Source organism: Sciurus carolinensis, chromosome 10 (assembly GCF_902686445.1).
Source record: "Sciurus carolinensis chromosome 10, mSciCar1.2, whole genome shotgun sequence".
Lineage (NCBI taxonomy): Eukaryota > Metazoa > Chordata > Mammalia > Rodentia > Sciuridae > Sciurus > Sciurus carolinensis.
The window spans coordinates 23367813-23387724 of NC_062222.1; the positions used below are offsets into that span (position 1 = coordinate 23367813).

The 19912-nt window shown below is 34.9% G+C and overlaps 1 protein-coding gene across 2 annotated transcripts in view; it reads right to left on the bottom strand.

The window, feature by feature from the left end:
• Nucleotides 1–19912, bottom strand: part of Prmt9 (protein arginine methyltransferase 9) — a 45612-nt gene that overhangs the window by 5794 nt on the left and 19906 nt on the right. For both annotated transcript variants that reach the window (XM_047566164.1, XM_047566163.1), the window contains 3 exons: nt 18123–18840; nt 3863–4016; nt 312–434 (listed from right to left, as the gene is read on the bottom strand). In XM_047566164.1, coding sequence (XP_047422120.1) covers nt 312–434; nt 3863–4016; nt 18123–18840 — 995 coding nt within the window. The remainder of the gene's footprint in view (nt 1–311; nt 435–3862; nt 4017–18122; nt 18841–19912) is intronic.

The following is a 19912-nucleotide window of genomic DNA, read 5'->3' on the forward strand; positions in this document are numbered from 1 at the left end:
TAAGAATTAAGAAATCAAGAAAACTTCATCAGGATAAATGAATAGACTTCAGTGAGTCTTCTTTCTCATTATAGTCAATTTTGAATATAAAAATTCAAAAATACATTTCTAGAAATATATTAATCACCCAATTCAAATTAATATTAACCTGTTTTATTCGCTAATACTCAAATCCATTTCTGTATGTTGTTTAGAAAAGAAGCAAGATTTAAATCTTCAAAGTGGCTGAAGATATGTATATACAGTATTATTTAGGCAAAGGTAATTATTCTGACCATAACAAGAGTTATCATTTTGTGTGTTGTCCTTACCTTCACTTCTCTGTTGGAGGTGTTCAAATATGGAGTCATTAAATCTAGTCTTAAGAGTTCCACTGGCTTGCTTAAAGGTGTACAGGGCAATGAAGACAGGTCCAAAAATACACGGATAGGCACCTATACAAAGTGTAAAATTTTCACTTTTACTCCTTCTTTTTATGGTCTGGGCTCACCAAGTGTTCGATCTATACTTGGCTCAGTGTGACAGAATGTTTTTTACATCTATTACCTCATTTCTATTCTTAGCATCCCAAGTGATAAGGACCTTCACTATCCAGTTTTACAGGAAAAATTAACAAACCAAGACTTAGGTTAAATACTTTGCTATGGTTTCAGTTACCTGTACTTGTGTCACTTTGATGAATGCAGATTCAACTAACTTAAGCCAAAACGCTCCAACAAAATGTAAACCTAGGGTTTGTTTATGAACAAAATAAGCAAAATAGTACAACATCAAGTATTAAGCTGTTTCATAAAAATATGCCAAGTTCAACCAAATAGAATTCATTTGGAAAAATATGTTTATTTCTGAAGGCAATGGTTCCAACTTTGGCACAAATTGAAGTCACCTGGGAGTTTTTATAGGTTTAATTGCTCAGGCCACACTCCATACCAATCTGGAGCAGGCATCCAGGTCTCAGTTCTGAAAGTATTCTGAAGTTTCAAATGTACAAAGTGAGAATCACTGCTATTAAGTTTTTTAACCCTGCTATATTAATAATTTTTAGTCTCTTTCTCATTTGAAACATAAAGGAAACTGTTGCTTTCCTTTCTATAAAATAAAAGTCCTTCATGGTGAAACAGGCCACAAATACATCAAACTCTCTTTGAAACCATCCAACCTTTATTCTCCCTATAAACTCACAGTGATCCCCATCCCATTCCCAGAATTCTTCATTATGCTCTTTATTCCTGTTTCCGTCCATCAGTGAAAAAGCCCTAGATTTCCACATCACCTCTCATCTCTTGGACACTAATCCCCTCACAGCTGTACCCATACCTCACAATATGTCCCCATTTTTGTTTCTCAATTTAACCTACTAGCCACTCCTATCATCTTTGTTAATTCCTTCTAGAAAAAACAATCAAGAGCTCATAACTTCGTGAGTTCTCTAGAGTTCAGTTCTCAACCCTCTTTTTCTACCCACCCCCAAGGAGATTTCATCTCTGTATACCACCTATAGATGGATCACATACCACCTGTGCTACTGACTGCCAAATTTACATCTTCAGTCTACGCTTTATTTGAACTCTTATCCAACTGCTCAGATGGCCCCTTCCACAGATGAGGAATCTTCCTCCTACTTCCCCCAGTAAATAGTATTATCATTACAAGTGCTTTGACCTGAAAAAACACTGCAACACCTCCATTGCTATCACTTCAGGCTAAGCCCTAACACCTCTCTCCTAAATTACTACAATAATCTGAAGTCTCTGCGTAGCCTCCCAAGTGTTCTATTCCTAACACAGCAACCAAAGTGACCCTTTTAAAACAAGTCACATTGTGTCCTGCCTCTGTTCAATACCCACCAGTTGTTTCCTACCCCTTTCAGAATAAAGGGCAAAGTTCTTACAATGGCCAAGAGGCTCTACAGGATCTGGTCTCATACTTTTCTTGTCTCTCAACTCTGAACATTCTAATCATGCCCCAGGCCATTTAATTTGTTGATCACACATCATTTGCTTCCTATTTCTTTCTGATCTGTTTAAACATCACTTACCCATGAGTCTTTCCCTTAGATATAACCTATATAAAATAGTATATATCCAACATCCCCATTTATCTCCCTTAACCTGCTAATGTCCATAGCATGTCTCACCATCTAGCATATTTTTACTTATTTATTGTCTTATTTCTTCTGATTTCAGTGCTAGCTCCATGAGTGTAAGAACTTAGTTTCACAGCCATATTCTCAAAATCTAAAATAGTGCATATAATAGACATTTCAGTAAATAGTTGCTAAATGAATATAGTTCTTTATTGTATTTTTTTAAACAACCTCTCATTTTGTTTGACTGATTCACTCAGTTGCCTAACAGATAATCATATTAGAAGAGAGGCGATATTAACACCTAAGCAAATGAAAGAATAAACTGTAGCATGTAAAACTACCAGGAAAGATTATGGAGCCTCTTTAGATGAATGGTCATCTACTGAAGTGAGACCACAGTATTAGGGGTCAGCCACAGGGATACTGGTACAAAGAACGAATGCAATGTTGGACTTAACCCACATAGGGTTTTCCAAGGCCAGCAGAAATAATGAAGAGAAATTTATACTTCCATGAAAAAGTATATGAAAAACAAACAGTTCATGGGATATATCTATTAAAGGAGGAAGAAATGATTATAAGATGGGAAATATAGTAAAAGAGATGGTAGATGAACATGTATAATCCTAGCAATCCACAAAACTGAGGCAAGAAGATCACAAGTTCAAGGCTAGTCTCTGCTACTTGGGGAGACCCTGTCTCAAAATTTAAAAAAATTTTTTTAAAGATCTGGGGGTATGGCTTAGTGGTAGAACACCCCTGATGGTGGAATACACACACACACACATATACACACACACAGAGCAGAATCAATATATTGTAAATTCTGGTAGAATCAAAGAATTGCTGATATCAGGATCAAGAGGGAAAATAAGATAGGAAGATAAAAGATGGCATTTTTGGAGCATACAAGAAATTATCTTCTGCTAAGTATATGCTCTTTATTAAAACCTTCAAAAGCTGAGCTTAAGCTAACTGTAAAATTTTAATTATCCAGTCCTGAATAAAACAGTTCCTTAATTAATTTAAATTTACCAAGCAGATACTCTCTTGGACAATCTAACTATGAACACGCAAGTACTTAACTATTTATGGCATTTAGATAAAATTTTAGATATCACTTCTTTAACTCTCTACTCAACATCCTACCTTCCAACATTCTGCTTTGGCCTACCATAACCCAACTATCCCCCTGCCTGCCCCAGCCCCCATCTCCAGCCCAAAAACCTCTTCTAGAAATGTTCCATCCACACCCACTATTTTAATTCACAAACTGTAATTTTCTGCTAGTGACTATGTCAGTTTTCACCCTCATTTCTAAATCCTGGCTCCTCGTCTCTTGGCTTGCCTTGCTCCAACTTCCTAGGCTCCTAAATTCCTGTCCCTGTGGCTGAACTTGACTCTAGATGTTAGCTGCTCACACCTATCTGCTGAAAACCTGAGGTCTTGATGTAGGTTCAAGTTTAAAATACAGATCTTGTGGAGGCTTCTTTCTTGGACAAGGAGCACCATTTTGTTTTGCAAGGCTAAAACCTAGCACCCTACTTTTTGATTCAGAGGAATATCTAGAAACTTTAGTCAATATTCATGGTGATATACCTTGATTATTTTCTAACCCCTAAATTGATTTTTACCCATAATAAATTCCTGTGCTCTAGGAAACCAATTACATACTAATCAAGCTAAACAGTGACTCAATAAAGCCTCAATGAGAGATAAGGGTAGACTACAGATAACAGTGACCTGATTAAATCTTCTTTTATAGATATTTACCTGAAACTGGTTAATAAAAGGTGCTATATTTAACCCAAGGGTGCGTTCCAGTCCTTGAACAGCATTCTCTTCCACTAATGTTTGTGATTCCACCAGCAGCCCAAACATCAGAACATACTGAGGAAAGATCTTGCCTCCAGACTGTAGTAAACACCTAAAAAAGAACAGATTTTTTTTTTTAAAGGTTTTTGATTTCCTACATTTTATAAATTTCAAATAACTTAAGAATCATGAGTTAGAGAGCCATGGATTATATACAATCTATTGAACATTGTATTATTATCAGCTAGTGGTTCAGAATGGTAAACCACTGGAAATATTTCATAACAAGTCACACTTAAGGTGACCACTGACCTATGAAACAAAAGTAACCAGTTAGTAGATGAACACAAGTTCTCAGATGCAGTCAAGAATCATCCATGGATGTGAAAATTACATGTTAAACATTCCTATCCTAAAATCCAAAATCTAAAATACTCCAAAATCAAAAACTTTAAGAGTGCTGATATAAGTGAAAATTTCAACACTTGATATCATGTAAAATTGCCTTATAAGGTAATCACATTATAAGGTGTGTATAAAACATAAATGAATTTCATGTGTAGAACTGGGTTATATCCCCAAGCTATCTCATTAGGTATATATGAATATTCCAAAATCCAAAAAAGTCAGAATCATTTCTGGTTCTAAACATTTCACGAAGGAGGTACTCTAAACTATTTACATAATTTCAAAATAACACCCCCAAAGATGACTTGTTCATTACAAAATGGCAAATTGTGGACCAAAAGGTGATACAACTTAAACCAAGTGATCTGAATTAACCCTAACAATAATGGGATAAAGCAAGACTATATGCCTCCAAATGTGACAAAACTTCTGTGGTAGTCGTTCTTCTGTAAAATGGATAACCTGGATCTAATTATAGGAAAATATGAAGGATAATCTATAAAATAAATGGTTTATATTCTTAAAACTGCTAATGTCATGAAAGACAGGATTTTCAGAATAATGGAGACTAAGGAAACATAAAAATTATCAGAATAAAGGAGACATGAACACTCAACATAAAATGTGACTCTGGGTTGGATTCTGGACCAGGAACTAAAAAAGTTATGAAGGACACTGTGACAAACAGTGAATTGGAATAAGATTTGTAAGTTAGCTGGGCACATTAGTACATATCTATAATCCCAGCAATTTAGGATGCGGAAGCAAGAGGATCACAAGTTCAAGGACAATCTCAGCAACTTAGTGAAACCCTGTCTCAAAATAAAAGGGCTGGGGATGCAGCTCACTGGTAAAGTTCAGCTGAATTCAATCCCCAGTACCAGGGGGGGAAAAAAATTTGTAGGTTTAATAACAATATACTACCCATGTAAATTTTCTGATTTTATTTATTGTACACTGCATAGGTGAATACCTTGTTCTTAGGAAATATACTCCTAAGAAGTAGGGGTTCAATAATATCCAGAACTTACTGTAAATGGTTCAGGAAGAGAATCATAAAGCAGATGTGGCAAAGTATCTGTGAATCATATCTGTGAATCCAGATCTGTGAATCTGGGTATAAAGTAGATGTTAAGTTCTTTGTCTTTTTTTTTTTTTTTTTTTTTTTGGTACTGGTATTGAACCAAGTCAGGGGCACTTAACAGTCCCATGACCCACTATTTGGTTTCAATAATTTGCTAAAATGGCTCACAGAACTGAGGAAAAAAGACACTTCACTTACATTAACTGGTTTATTACAAAGGATACAATTCAGAAACAACCAAACAGATACAGCCACATCAATGTTCATTGCTGCTCAATTCACCATAGCCAGATTGTGGAACCAACCTAGATGCCCTTCAGTTGATGAATGGATAAAGAAACTGTGGCATATATGTACAATGGAATATTACTCCGCAATGAAGAATGATAAAATTATGGCATTTGCAGGCAAATGGATGAAATTGGAGAATATCATGCTAAGTGAGATAAGCCAATCTCAAAAAACTAAAGGACGAATGATCTCGCTGATAAGCGGATGAGGACATATAATGGGGGGGTGGGAGGGGTTAGCATTAGGTTTAGGGTTAGGTTTAGGGTTAGGGATAAGGAGTGTGGTAAGAATGAAGGAAAGAAGGACTGTATAGAGGGAAAAGAGGGTGGGAGGGGTGGGGGGGAAAGGGAAAAAAAAATAATGAATCAAACATCATTGCCCTATGTAAACGTATGATTACACAAATGGTATGCCTTCACTCCGTGTACAAATAGAGAAACAACATGTATCCCATTTGTATACAATAATAATAATAAATTTTTTTTAAAAAGGGAGAGACTTAAAAAAAAAAAAAAAAAGAAACAACCAAACAGAAGGCAAAGGTAATCCTGTGATCTAGAATTATATATAATTCACCATCACTCCCAATAACTACTTGCTTCCTCAAAATAAAAAAATTTTAAATTTTGTGTGTTAATGTAAGTTAAGTGATTTCCTGAATTTTGTGAGCTGTTCTAACAAATTAATCAAACCTGAAGAGGGGATTTACAAATTGCTAAATTTATAGCCAGTTGGTGAGAAATACAGGTGACAACCTACTATGTGCAACACACCTGAAATTGGAGGCAGTCCCGTAGAACTGAGTCCTCAACCTGTGGGGTTCTGATGACATCTCCAGGTAGGTTATATCAGAACTGAATCTGAGGACACCCAGCTGGTGTCCACCGGAGAAATGCTTAGGGTGTGATGAGAAATCCCTGCACATTTGGTGTCAGAATTATTGTACTGAGTGGTTTGTGAGTAAAAGGAAAATAAAATTGTAATTTTTAAACCAAGGTATGGGAGAAGAGAGTACAGAGCTCCCATGGCCTCCGCAGGCAAGCTATCCTCCAGCACCTCAATGTGTTCACCAACTTGGAAAGCCTGTGAACCTTTCTGTTCTGGGGGAGGGGAGGTTGTTTGTTTGTTTATTTTTAATGAAAATACCATTACACTGGCATAATTAATTCACTGGTCACTGATGATTCATTATTCAACTCCTAGTCCCTTTCCCCTCTCCAGGGCTGAATTTTCCAACCTTCTCATCACATGGTTCCTCTGGCAACCAGCCCCCACCCTGAAGCTGTTTAGGAGTCCATCTAGAGAGATGTCATTAGAATCAACTCAGATATGGTTGGATAAAAAAAGGCACTAGTCCTACCCTTATCACTCACAAAATTCTAAAGGTTTTAGAAGCTCTTCTATAGGAACTGAAGAAGACCAACATATATTTCTTATTATAATATCACAATATCCTAGGTAGTAACAAGAAATAATAGGCTGAAGAAAATGTCAACTTCACCTACTAAGTCCTTTAAAGTGAGAAAATTCTGAATCACATACTAAGAACCATGCCAAAGATAGACACAAGCAGCACATAAAAATTACTTTAAAAGGTGACATTCACACTATTTTAATCTAAAACATTCTAAAACTATTTCTTAACCTCAATGTTACTGTCATGAACAGGAATGCTTCTTCAGTTATGTTCAGATAAAATAGCAATTGCCCTGAAACTCTGCTTATCTTTACCAACATCAAGTATTTTGCCCTTACAACTCTACCGCTGCCAGATCCTTAACCCAATCCTTTAGTTAAATGATACTTCAGAACCATCTGTGCTTTCAGCAATGAAAAAATATGTTCCCCTTTAGAAGTCTAACCATAAATGGCAAAAATACTGAAGTTTCAATGTTTCTTTGTAATCCAATCCCCCAAAATTGTAAAATATAAGAAAAAGGCTTACCAAGCCTTCAAGCTTTTTTCTATATTGTAATTTACATGAATGAACAAGAGTCTAAGAATGAACATTTAAAAATAATGGGAAATATAGTCATAAACACTTAAGCTTCTAAGTGACTCAATTCTCCTGCCCCATTACTGCAGTCCAGTGAGAGAGATGCCCTTTATCATTCAGTCCACTTCTAACCTCATTCTTGATGCATCATGAGTCCCCCTCACGTCACCACACACGGTTAGAGGCTCAAGACAGTAAGAGCAAGGACTGGTGAGAGTATTTGCAAGCTTCTGGCCCCATGCTCAAAATAAGTCTACACATTTGGAAGTACCTATAAAGGAGACTGGGCTGCTGCTTGGGCTGAAGTATTATTCAAGAGGTATTTGAGAAGGGGAGTGGGGAGAATCCTGGTTCAAACAAGAATCAACACTATTACCAGTATTTAGGGCCTGGAGATGCCAAACATCCTGCAATGCTGAAGGCAATCCCACGTAAGAACTGTCCCAACCAAAATGCCATTAATAACAACACTCCTTCCCTGTCACTGAGAAACACTGGGGAGTTGCAGGTAGCCTTCACATAAGTTGTTTGTTACTAGTATAACCAATCATTCTGACAAAACAGAACTCCTGACAAATTGTCTCATTAAAAAATAATTTACTGCTTTTTAAAAAAATCACTTACAGGTTCCATTCAAATAAAACATGACCAACTGAAAGATTTTCCACTAGGATTAGGTAAAAGATAAAGAGTACACACTTTGGTTAACTGCTATTCAACAAAGTACTGGAGTCCTAGCCAGAGCAATCAAGAAGAAAAAGACATCCAAATAGTAATAAGGGTCTTATTGTAGGCAACATGATCTTACATGTGGAAAACACTAACAATCCCACCTCCTCAAAAAAAAAAAAAAAAACTGAATAAACAAGTTTAGCAAAATTGCAGTATACAAAAAAAAATGCACAAATCACTTATGTTTCTATAAACTATCAATGAACAGTCTGAAAAGGAAATTAAGAAAATAACTATCTACAATAGCATCTAAAATAATAAAATATTTAGGAAGAAACTGAACCAAGGAAATAAAAGATTTGTAGATTGAAGCCAGGCATAGTGGCACAAGCCTGTAATCCCAAAAACTCAAGAGGGCTGAGGCAGGAAAATCTCAAGTTCAAGGCCAGTTTCAGCAACTCAGAGAAGCACTCAGAAGTTTAGTGGGATCCTTTCTCAAAAAAAAATTTAAAAGGGCTGGGAATGTAGTTCAGTGGTAAAGTGCCCCTGGGCTCAATACCTAGAACCAAAAAACTATAAAACTTTGCTGGAAAAAATTAAAGGCATAAAGAAATGTATAGACATTCCATGTTCATGATGTTCGTGGATTCAAACAAAATATTGTTAAAATGTCCTTACTCCCTAATGTGCACATTCACTGCAGGCCCTATTAAATAACAATGATGTTTTCTGCAGAAACAGAAAAATTCACCCTTATATTCATATGGATTCTTAAGTGACCCTGGAAAGATCAATGGAGTAGAAGAGAAAGCCTATAAATTAACCCAAAAATCATGATGGGAAAATTGGGTGTCTGTACACAAGAAAATGAAGATGGAACTTTACCTGACACTTTATATAAAAATTAACTTGCAGGCTGGGGTTGTAGCTCAGTGATGGAGCGCTTGCCTCACACATGTGAGGCACTGGGTTTGATCCTCAGCACCACATAAATAAATAAATTATTGTGTCGATTATAATTAAAAATTTTAAATTAACTCACAATGTATTATTACCTTATATGCATATATGAAAAGAATTTTTTAAAAACTTAATTAATTAACTCACAATGGATTAAATATCTAAATAGAAGACCTAATACTATCAAATTCCTAAAACAAAATATTGGGAAACCTGAGGATATTGAGTCTTGGAAGGTTAAAGCAGGAGGATCACAAGTTCAAGGTCAGCCTGGACAATTTAGTGAGACTCTGTCTCAAATTAAAAAATAAAAAGGGTTGGGAATGTAGCTCAGTAGTGTAGTGTCCCTGGGTTCAATCCCCAGTACCACCAGGAAAAAAAAAAAAAAAACCAATAAACTAACACTGACCTCCAGTTAGTAGGCTAGCTTTCCACAGTGGTATAGTTTAACAAATCTGAAACGATTTTATACATACTCAAGGCATGAGCAAGTGAGTGAGTATACTGATGTTCCTGGGAGCCAGACTTTCACTGATAAGAGAATTACAAATATGAAAAGGGGGAAGACTATAATGAACACTGTAGTAATGGACTGAAAGTAAATGGATCAGGATGAACTCACAGGTTTTTTAACAAACAAAACAGATACAGAAATTAAAATACACATGTATGTGTGTACACATGTATGATTATGGAAGTGTGCATGGGTGTAACACACATTTCCTAGCTTTGAACATTTAAGAGGTCCTAAAAGCAATGACCCATCATCAGCAATGATCATACCTGTCATCAAAAATCTTGGTTTCAAAATATAGATCTCCACTAAAAGGAACCAGGGTTCCTTGGAAAAAGATTGATTGTAAGGCTAAGCAAAGAAAAACATAATATAAATATAAAACATCTGGTTGCACAGAAGTTAGTATATGCTCAAGAATGATAAGAACAAATCAAAAAGATACAGAAGCCAATATGAAGGAACTCCCACTCGTCAAATCTGGGACAATTTAAGCATCAAAATAAATACTTATAGATAGATAGCTTTGAATTAGTTGGGCACAGGCCGGACACCTAAGACCATCAGAATGTCTTGATTAGATCAAAGAAAGTATCTAACACATGAGCACTGGAACTGTCACTCACTTCACAGGAGGAAAGCATCTAGAAAATGAACCAGTGGTGTGTCAAACATTTCAGTCTACCTCTTCATTAACTTACTTCAGGCCTAAAAGCAGTCAAATATATGTGGCTGTTTTTATTAAATCAACCTTTTGTCCTGCATCATCACCTACTTACATGCAGTTGTAAGAAATAATACAAGGAGATCCCATGTTCGCTTTACCCAGTTTCTCCCAATGGTAATATCTTGCAAAATAGAGTACAATATCATAACCAGGATGTAGAAAATTGTAAAATGAAGATCCAGAACATTTCTATCACTAACCACAAGATCAATGTTACCCTTTTTAAGAAGCCTATAAGTATACCCTTATACTCATTTACCTCATGTACTTTTATAGCTGCACCCACCTTCTTCTTAATCCCCAGCAACCATCAATCTGCCCTCCAAATCTGATTATATGTTCTTTGGGGACTATTTTCACTTGGTATAATTCTCTGTTTTTTTCAAGTATAAACAGTTCTTAGTTTTTACTAAGTGGGTATGTCATGATATGGGTGTACTATAGTAACCACAGATACAAGCATATTGATATTATTTCTGGTTTTCAGGTATTATAAATAAAGCTGCCATAAATATTTGTGTACAAATAAATATAAGAGTAATGGTATTTTATAACTCAGTAGAATTATAATTCAAGAGTTCATATAAATATAAATAAACATATTAGAAGGGAAAAGCTCTTTCTTAATAAATATTTTTAAGATGATAGAATTTAATCATCAATGGAGGTTAAAATCAGCAAATAATGATTTGATGAGGAATGGCACATTTATATTGTCTCAAAATACACTCCCTAATGAAGCATTAACTACAAAGCGAAAAAATTTCAAAATTTCAGTGGAGAAAAGCAGTTTACACCATTAGTAACAAATCGAATAGATATGTGTCTTCTGATACAATGCACTGGGATCTTAAACATCATTTCTTTGATATCCCACCAAAAATACATAGCATAAATACAATCATGAAGAAAAAAATTTAAATGAAAGGTCATACTACAAAACAACTGGCCTAAATCCTTCAAAAATATCAATTCACAGAAGGCAATCAAAGGTTAAGGAACTGCTCCTCATTAAATCATTATGTCCCACCATCCTGTATAGAACACTCACAAAAACCCTATAGGACTAGAAGCACACCTATGAAATTGCTCAGTTTTCAGTTTTCTAGGTATCTAGGAAGCAAATTCATTACAACTGTAAAAGCTAGGGCTACTTTTGTTTTCTACAAGATGGAAGAGAATAAAGTAGCTAAAACCCCTAATTTTATTTCATGTTACTGAACACACAATGCACACACATGTAACACTGTGACATCAGTAGCTGTGGGGGTGGGGTTGCAGAGGTGCAGCAGCAGCATTCTGTATGCTACTGGTTACACTGCTGTAGAGTGACAGTGCTACAGTGTATCCCTTTCTCATGTAAATGGAACACCTACCAGAACCACAAAGAAAACTACCGAACATACCCAAAATGAGGTAAGAAATTAAAATGTTTCACTACAAACATAAACAAGAGAGAAGAAAATCATATAGGACAACAAATCACACTCAATTAAAGCTTGCCCTACTTTCCTTATAAGGATGCAAACCCCAATGAACCATGAATGAGTCCACCCCAGTCCCTTAGGTAATTAAATCATAATAATGCCATTTCGGGGGGTGGCAGGGAGAAGGGGTGACTTATTCGTAGATGTGGAGTTGGAACCTAAATATATCTTCTGGGAGATATAATGTAATCCATAACACTCTTTATTCCCTTTTTTTTCTGAGAGTTTTTAATCAATGGGTGTTGAATTTTATCACATGATTATTTACATCAATCCATACAGTCGCGGGTCTTTCTTGCTTGTCAGTAAAGTGAATTATATACACACATTTGTGGGTCTAGACAGGATGGACTTGGTCTATCAATTTGGGGTTTCTTTCATTGTTTTATTTTTTGCACGTCTTTTCTGATTCACAAACTGGTATTACCAGCTTCATAAAGTAGTCTGTGAATTGCTCCCTTGTTGTTCTAACTGGAAATGTTGGTATAGAATTAATTCTTCTTCAAATGAATTTTTCAATGACAATCTATACTTGAGATCTTTTTAGAGATTTTTCTATTAGGAATTTATTTCCTTAATGGTCACTGGACCATTCAAATGTTCATGTTCTTGTGGTAGTTCATGCTTTTCCAGAAACTCATCTAATGCATCTAAATTGTACAGTTCATACAACATGTAAATGATTGCTAGTGTTTATTAAGTTTATTTTGATCATTTTTCAATTCTGAAGGAGAAAATTTAAATTATTGATTTGAGAACTTGTCTTTTTAGTTAACATAAGCATTTAATTCTACAAATCTCTAAGCAATGTTTTCATTGCATCCACAAATTTTTATATGCAGTATTTTCCCTTTTGTTCAGTTCTAGATATTTTCTTAGTTTTTCCTTTTAATAGACAAAACCTACCTTTAAAAAGGTAAAAAGAGTATAACCTCTTATATTTATCCATATATTTGTTACTGTGTTGCTTTCTCTTTATCACTAATGCCCAATTGTCCTTCCTGTATCATTTTCTTTCTAAAGAAAGAAATTTAAACAAATCTTCTGGCTCTTAGCTTTTCATTATATGAAAATATATTTATTTTACATTCCTTACCAAAGAATATTTTTCTAAATATAAAATTTCAGTTTTACTATGTTTTTCCTTCGGGCACTTCAAAATGTTTTGCTTTCTTCTGTCTCATTTATTAAAATGTTCAATGTGCTAAAAGAAGATCTAAGGAATGAACTAAGAGAAAAAACAGGGCTGGGGGTTGTAGCTCAGTGGCAGAGCACTTGCCTTGCAGGTGTGAGGAGCTGGGTTCCATCCTCAGCACCACAGAAAAATAAATAAATAAATAAAATAAAGGTATTGTGTCCATCTACAACTAAAAATTTTTTAAATTTTAAGAAAAGAGCAAATACAGGAGATGACAGACCACTTCACTAAAAAACTACAAATATAGAAAAGAAATCAATCAGAATTCCTGGAAATCAAAACCACAATGAATAATCAAATATAAAATTCACTTGAAAGCATCACCAACATATTAGACTGTATAGAAAATAGAACTTTAGCCCCTAAAGGTAAATCATCAGGGCTTAAAGACAGGGTACATGAGCTTGAGCACATAGTATTCAATGAAGGGGGGAAAAATGATAGTACATGATCAGAATACATAAGAACTCTGGGACAACATCAACAGATCAAACTGGTACAGAAGAGAACATGAAGATACAGTCTAAAAGCATTAAGAACACTGTTCAAGGGCTGGGGATATAGCTCAGTTGGTAGAGTGCTTGCTTTGCAAGCACAAGGCCCTGGGTTCAATTCCCAGTACCGCAAAAAAAAAAAAAAAAAAGAACACTGTTCAAAAGATATTAGCAGAAAATTTTCCCCATATCAGAAATGAGACAGCTACCTACACACACAAGTCAAACAGGTCCCCAAACAGACCAGATCAGAAAAGAAGTTCTCCAGCCAGGCGCAGTGGCACACACCTATGATCCCAGCGACTTGGGAGGCTGAGGCAGGAGGATCATGAGTTCAAAGTCAGTCTCAGCAAAAGCAAGGAGTTAAGCAACTCAGTGAGACCCTGTCTCTAAATAAAATAGGGATAGGGATGTGGTTCAGGTGGCTGAGTGCCCCCTAAGTTCAATCCCCAGTATCCAAAATAAAAAAAAAAAAGAAGAAAAGAAGTTCTCCAAGACATATCATAATAAAAATGACTAACATAGAAAATAAGGAAAGAATATTGAAAGCTGTGAGAGAGAAACATCCAGTCACATTTAGAGTCAAACCAGTAGGGCTCACCTCTGACTTCTTGCCTCAGGCACTAAAATCAAAGAGGTCCTGAAATGAGAATATTACAAACTCTAATAGAAAAGTATTGTTGGCCAAGACTGCAAAGATCTCTTACAAATGGGGAAATAAAAACTTTCCATGACAATGATAAGCTAAGAGAATTCATGACCACCAATCCAGTACTGCAAGATAAACTGCACACAGAGGAATCTGTTATGGTTTGGAGTGAGGTGTCCCCCAAAAGCATACATGTGAGATAATACAGGAAGGTTCACAGGAGAAATGATTGGGTTTTAAGTCTTAACCCAATCAATGAATTAATCCCTGTTGGATTAACTGAAAGGGTAGGGTGTGACTGGAGGAGACTGGAATTGGGGTGTGGCTTTGGGGTATATATTTTGGAGAGTGGAGTCTCTCTCTCTCTCTCTCTCTCTCTCTCTCTCTCTGCTCCCTGATGATGTGAGCTGCTTCCCTCTGCCACACTGTTCTGCCATGATGTGGAGCCTCCTGAGGAATGGAGTCGGCCTTCTATGGACTAAGACCTCTGAAACCATGAGCCCTCAAATAAACCTTTCCTCCTCTATAATTGTGCTAGTCAGATCATTTAGTCACAGCAACGAAATAGTTAACTAAAGCAGAATCCAAAAACAAATCCCAAAGTGCCCAAATAAAAGCATATCAATAGAAGAGGAATCAACTAATAAGAATGAAGACAGAATTATTATAACAAAAAGTCAAAATGGCAGGAAACCACAAATACATATCTATAAAAACTCTGAATATTAATGGTCTCCACTCCTCAATTCAAAGACACAGACTAGCAGAATGGATAAAAAAAAAAATTAAAAAAAACAAGATGCAACTAGATGCTGTTTGCAAGACTCATGTCATTAGCAAAGACAATCAGGCTGAAAGAAAAAGGATGAAAAAAAATATTCCATGTGCAAATGAAGTCAGAAAACAAGCAAGAGTAGCTATTCACATATGTGACAAAGCAGATTTCAAACAAAAATTAATCAAGAGACAAAAAAATGGCACTACATCCTGATAAATGGATCAATTCAACAAGGTATATAGTAAATATATTTTCCACAAACATTAGCACACCCATTAAAAAATGCTCCCTGACATTGTAACAGACTTCCCCCATAAAGTAATACTGATAATACTGTGATTTCAACATACCCTTATCACCAAGACAGGTCTTCAAAGCATAAAATAAAGATATTTCAAACCTAAATAATACTACAAATTAAAAGAACCTAACAGACATCTACAGAATGTTTCACCCCAAACAGCTGAATTTCCCTTATTCTCAGCAACTCATGCAACCTTTCCAAACTGACCATAGTCTAGGTCACAGTGTAAGTCTTAGCAAAAAAGAAAAAAAAATTTTTTTATATAATCCCATATATCCTATCACATTATAATGGAATGAATCTAAAAATCAACAACAAAAAAATAATAGAAACCACATAAACACATAAACATTGAAAAATATTCTTAAAGAATGGATCAAAGAATAGTGAAGAATTCAAGAAAAATTTTTGAAGCAAATGAGGAACTACAACATATCAAAATCTCTGGGACAGTATAAAAGCAGTTCTAAGAGGAAAATTTATAGCATTGAGTACCTAAATTAAAAAAATAGATACCAAATAAATAAGCTTATGCTCCAATTCAAGGCCTTGGTAAAGGAAGAACAAACTAATTCCAAACTCAGTGGAAGATAGGAAATAAGTTAAGATCAGAGTCAAAATTAATGAAATAAATACTAAAAAACAAAACTATTTTGAAAAGTTATACTCCAATAAACTGGAAAATCTAGAGATATTGACAAATTTCTAGAGATATGACCTGCCTAAATCAAACCAGGAAGATATAGAAATCCTAAACAGACCAATATCAAGTAATGAAATTGAAACAGCAATGAAAAGTATTAAAAAGTGAAATAAAAAGAGGCAAACCCAGGAAAAATGAATTCTCAGCTTAGTTATACCTGATCTTTAAATCAGACCTTAATACCAGTCATGCCAAGTGAAATAAAAAAAGAGTCAAACGTTTCTCTCAATGTGGAAGCTAGAGCAAAATAAGGGAAAGAAAGCAGTAAGGGAGGGAGGTTAGATCATGATAAAGACATAGGGAACATCAATGGAATAGGAGGAAGAGAATGAGAGGGAGGGAGGAAAGACAGGAAAGGGGAAGAAATATGGAATGAATTTAACAAAATCATATTATATGCATATATAATAGTAAATTTCACCCTTACGTACATGTAGAAAGAACCAATCAAAAATAAATAAATGAGTGAAAGGAGTATCAGTAGCATAGAGGAAATATAGTGGGTGGGAGGAGAATAGGGAAAGGAAGAGAGGGCTTAAAATAAAATTCCTTACATGTATGAGCAACTATAATGCTCTAATCAAAAAAGAAAATATACACGTAAGTATGTAGTAGTAAAGGGGTATTATGCTTCTAACCTAATCTCAGAAAAGAATCAAAGAGAATGATAAAGCAAATAAAAGAAAATGTACACAACTGTAAATCTGTGTAAAAAGTACTTTGTACTGTTCTTTCAATTTTCCTGTAAGTTTAAAATTAAATCAAAACTAAAAATAAATTAGGGAAATATACAGCTTTCCAAGATGACTATATCAAGTCAGTTAAACTTCATTGTGCAAGAAATTCAGAGCTGAACTTCTTCAAAGGCATTTAATCCAGTATTCTCATTTGACAAAAATATTATACAACTTAGAAAATTCGGAGACAAATATGATACTGGATCTCAACTCTTTTAACTCCTGTTTCAAGTCCATCTGTTTAAAATTTTATACACACATACACACACACACACTTATATATTTATATGTATATATACTTGAGCCTCCATAACTCCATAATTTATATGTACAAGATTGTTTAAAAAGAAAACCACAGTGGTTGTCTATATTGGTTAACACACACAAGCAATAGATTTGAGTAACAAAAGAAAATACATATAAAATCTGAATATAATTATGTAAGCTAAATACTTTTTCCCCAGGTTTTGTCAAATATCTTTCTTGAATAGATAATTTAACCTTATGCTATTTGAATCTTGGATCTGCACCACTGTTTCTTTTACTACAAAACAACCCTCTCCCAATAATGTAAAATTTTAATCTGTGCACATTTATTTTTCATAAATTTGGGCCTCCAAATGTTATATATTGCCTTCTTTGCAGATCTCAGCAACAGAACTAACTGCCTTTGAAACACAATAAAATTTACTTTCAATATTAAACAATAAGGCCAAGTTTACCTCTAGGAACCTAAGTTAAAGGAGAACTACTTTAAGCTTTAGAGAGAGAACCATATTATAAAATAAGGATTTTAAGACCCAAGAGTACTGGAACTCATTCTCAAGAAGTTCTGGGTTCTCCCGATATGTCATCAAACATGGCCATGTTTATTACATCGTAAAAGATAAAATTTTATTTTTTTAAATCTTTTGCACCCTGAATGTCTTATCTGTTTTAATAGATTTTGACCTAACTCCTTATATTAACATAGGCTATCCCAACACAAAGTAGGCTCTCTTGTTCACACCTACAGTACAGAGATTTCTTCAGGGAAAAAAAAAAAAAAATCAGTAATAATATGCACAGAAATAGATATGAAATCACAAGTCCTCAAAAGCAATGTTTGAAAAACAAATGGTCTTGACTCATTTTTATGGCTGTGAAATTGAAGAACTAAAAGAATTTATATGAAGTTTGAAATAAAAAAACTAAAAATTTATATTTTGTGGTTTACCTTGATATTGCAGCTTTTTCCATTATTTCCTGCTGAATGAGCCCAGATGGCTCAATGACATCCAGTATGATTATGCTCCACAACTTGTCTGATTTGGGTCTTTGCAACACAGCAGATTCATCCTCCACATGTCTCAGCCAAAATTCAAGGGTTTCTTTAGGAAAGTGACTGGCTTCAGATATGAGGTCCAGAGCAATACGATGCTGGTCTTTCTCCACAGAACTGTAAGGCTTAACCTGCCCAAGTGTGCCAGCAATTATAGGCAGAATAGAGAAGCCTTCAGACACATCTAACACATAGAAAGGTTCAGGGGTGCTCTGCATGGTGTTATGCCTTCCAGTTCCACAGCTCATTTCATTATCCTGATAGTGAGGATCCATTACCTGACACAGTTTTTCTGGAGTCAATGAAGAGAACACCTTCTTCATTGCCATTTTAAAGCCTTCATGATATGGGATGTTATTAAGCAAAGCAATTTCTGAGGATTCCAATACACATATTTGCTCTCCAGCATCTGGTTTGCTGGTCTGAAGATTAGCCAGGGCACTACAGAGTTCAGCCTCATTTCCTAAAGACAGTAAGTCTGTAGTCTTAGTAAAACTTTTTGTAACTTCCATTTCTTGTTCCAAACCCAAAATATTGATACTTTGGATTCTTAGATAACAGTCTTGACAAGACACTGCCATAGTCACATGATCCCCAGGCTTCATCCAGTAGTCTTTAGTAAGAGAGAAAAATAGTATAATTAATATTAATAGAATGATTAATATGGAATGCATGTGAGTCTGAGGATCACACAAACATCTCCAATCCCCCACCTAATCCCCAATTCTTTTAAATAACTACAGGAAGGATTACATATATTAATTTACTGTTTTAAAAAACTAGGAAAAATCTCACCAGCTTTACTAGGGAAAAACGAAAATTTGGATTCAAATAATTTATATCATAAGAGAGAGATTTAAGAACTCTATTATTGAACCCTAAGACTATCAGTATTATAGGTATGTTTTGTTTACAGCTATCAATAGGTATCGTCATGTCCCCAAATTGGGGAAGTTGGGCAAGGGAGGTGAGGCAGATGGCTGCAGGGAACTCTCAATCATCTTTAGTAATAAAGCTAACAAAACCAAAGAGAGACAAAATTCAGGGATCTGATGAGATTGAGCACGTTCAAGGTGATATGACCATAGACAAAATTCAGGGATCAAAACCAAAATTTACTTTAACTTGACATTCTTTTCTCTAAGAGAAATTTCCTAAAGAACAAGGCAGCATTCGTCAGAATCCTGTCTGAAATATTTTTTATCTGTGAGTTTTTATATTCTCTTACATCCTTAGGAATTTCAAAGTATAAGAAAGAACTAGGTTCTACAATTAAGGTTATATCATACTCTTTTCTGAGTTTCACAGGTGGTAAAACTTTACAATGACAATGTGTACATTCTCATCAGCTCTCTAGAATAAGTTAAAAAGTACAAGCTGTTATTCTTTCGTTTAAACATTTAAAATGTCCCTTCTCCAAAATTAATTATTTTAAAAAAGGACATTTAAGTTATTATAAGAGAAAATAAATACAGAGATAAAATATTTGTGCATGTATATATTATATATAATTATATAATAATCTCTGTGATAGACACTTTCTACCCTTTAATAATTCCTATAACAGTACTGCTATAAGGCAGACAGTGCCATCTCATTTATATATATAACAAAACAAAAATGGAGAAATGACTAGCAAGGCCACTCTGCAGAGAGTCAGTAACTAGCAGATCTGAGATATGAAT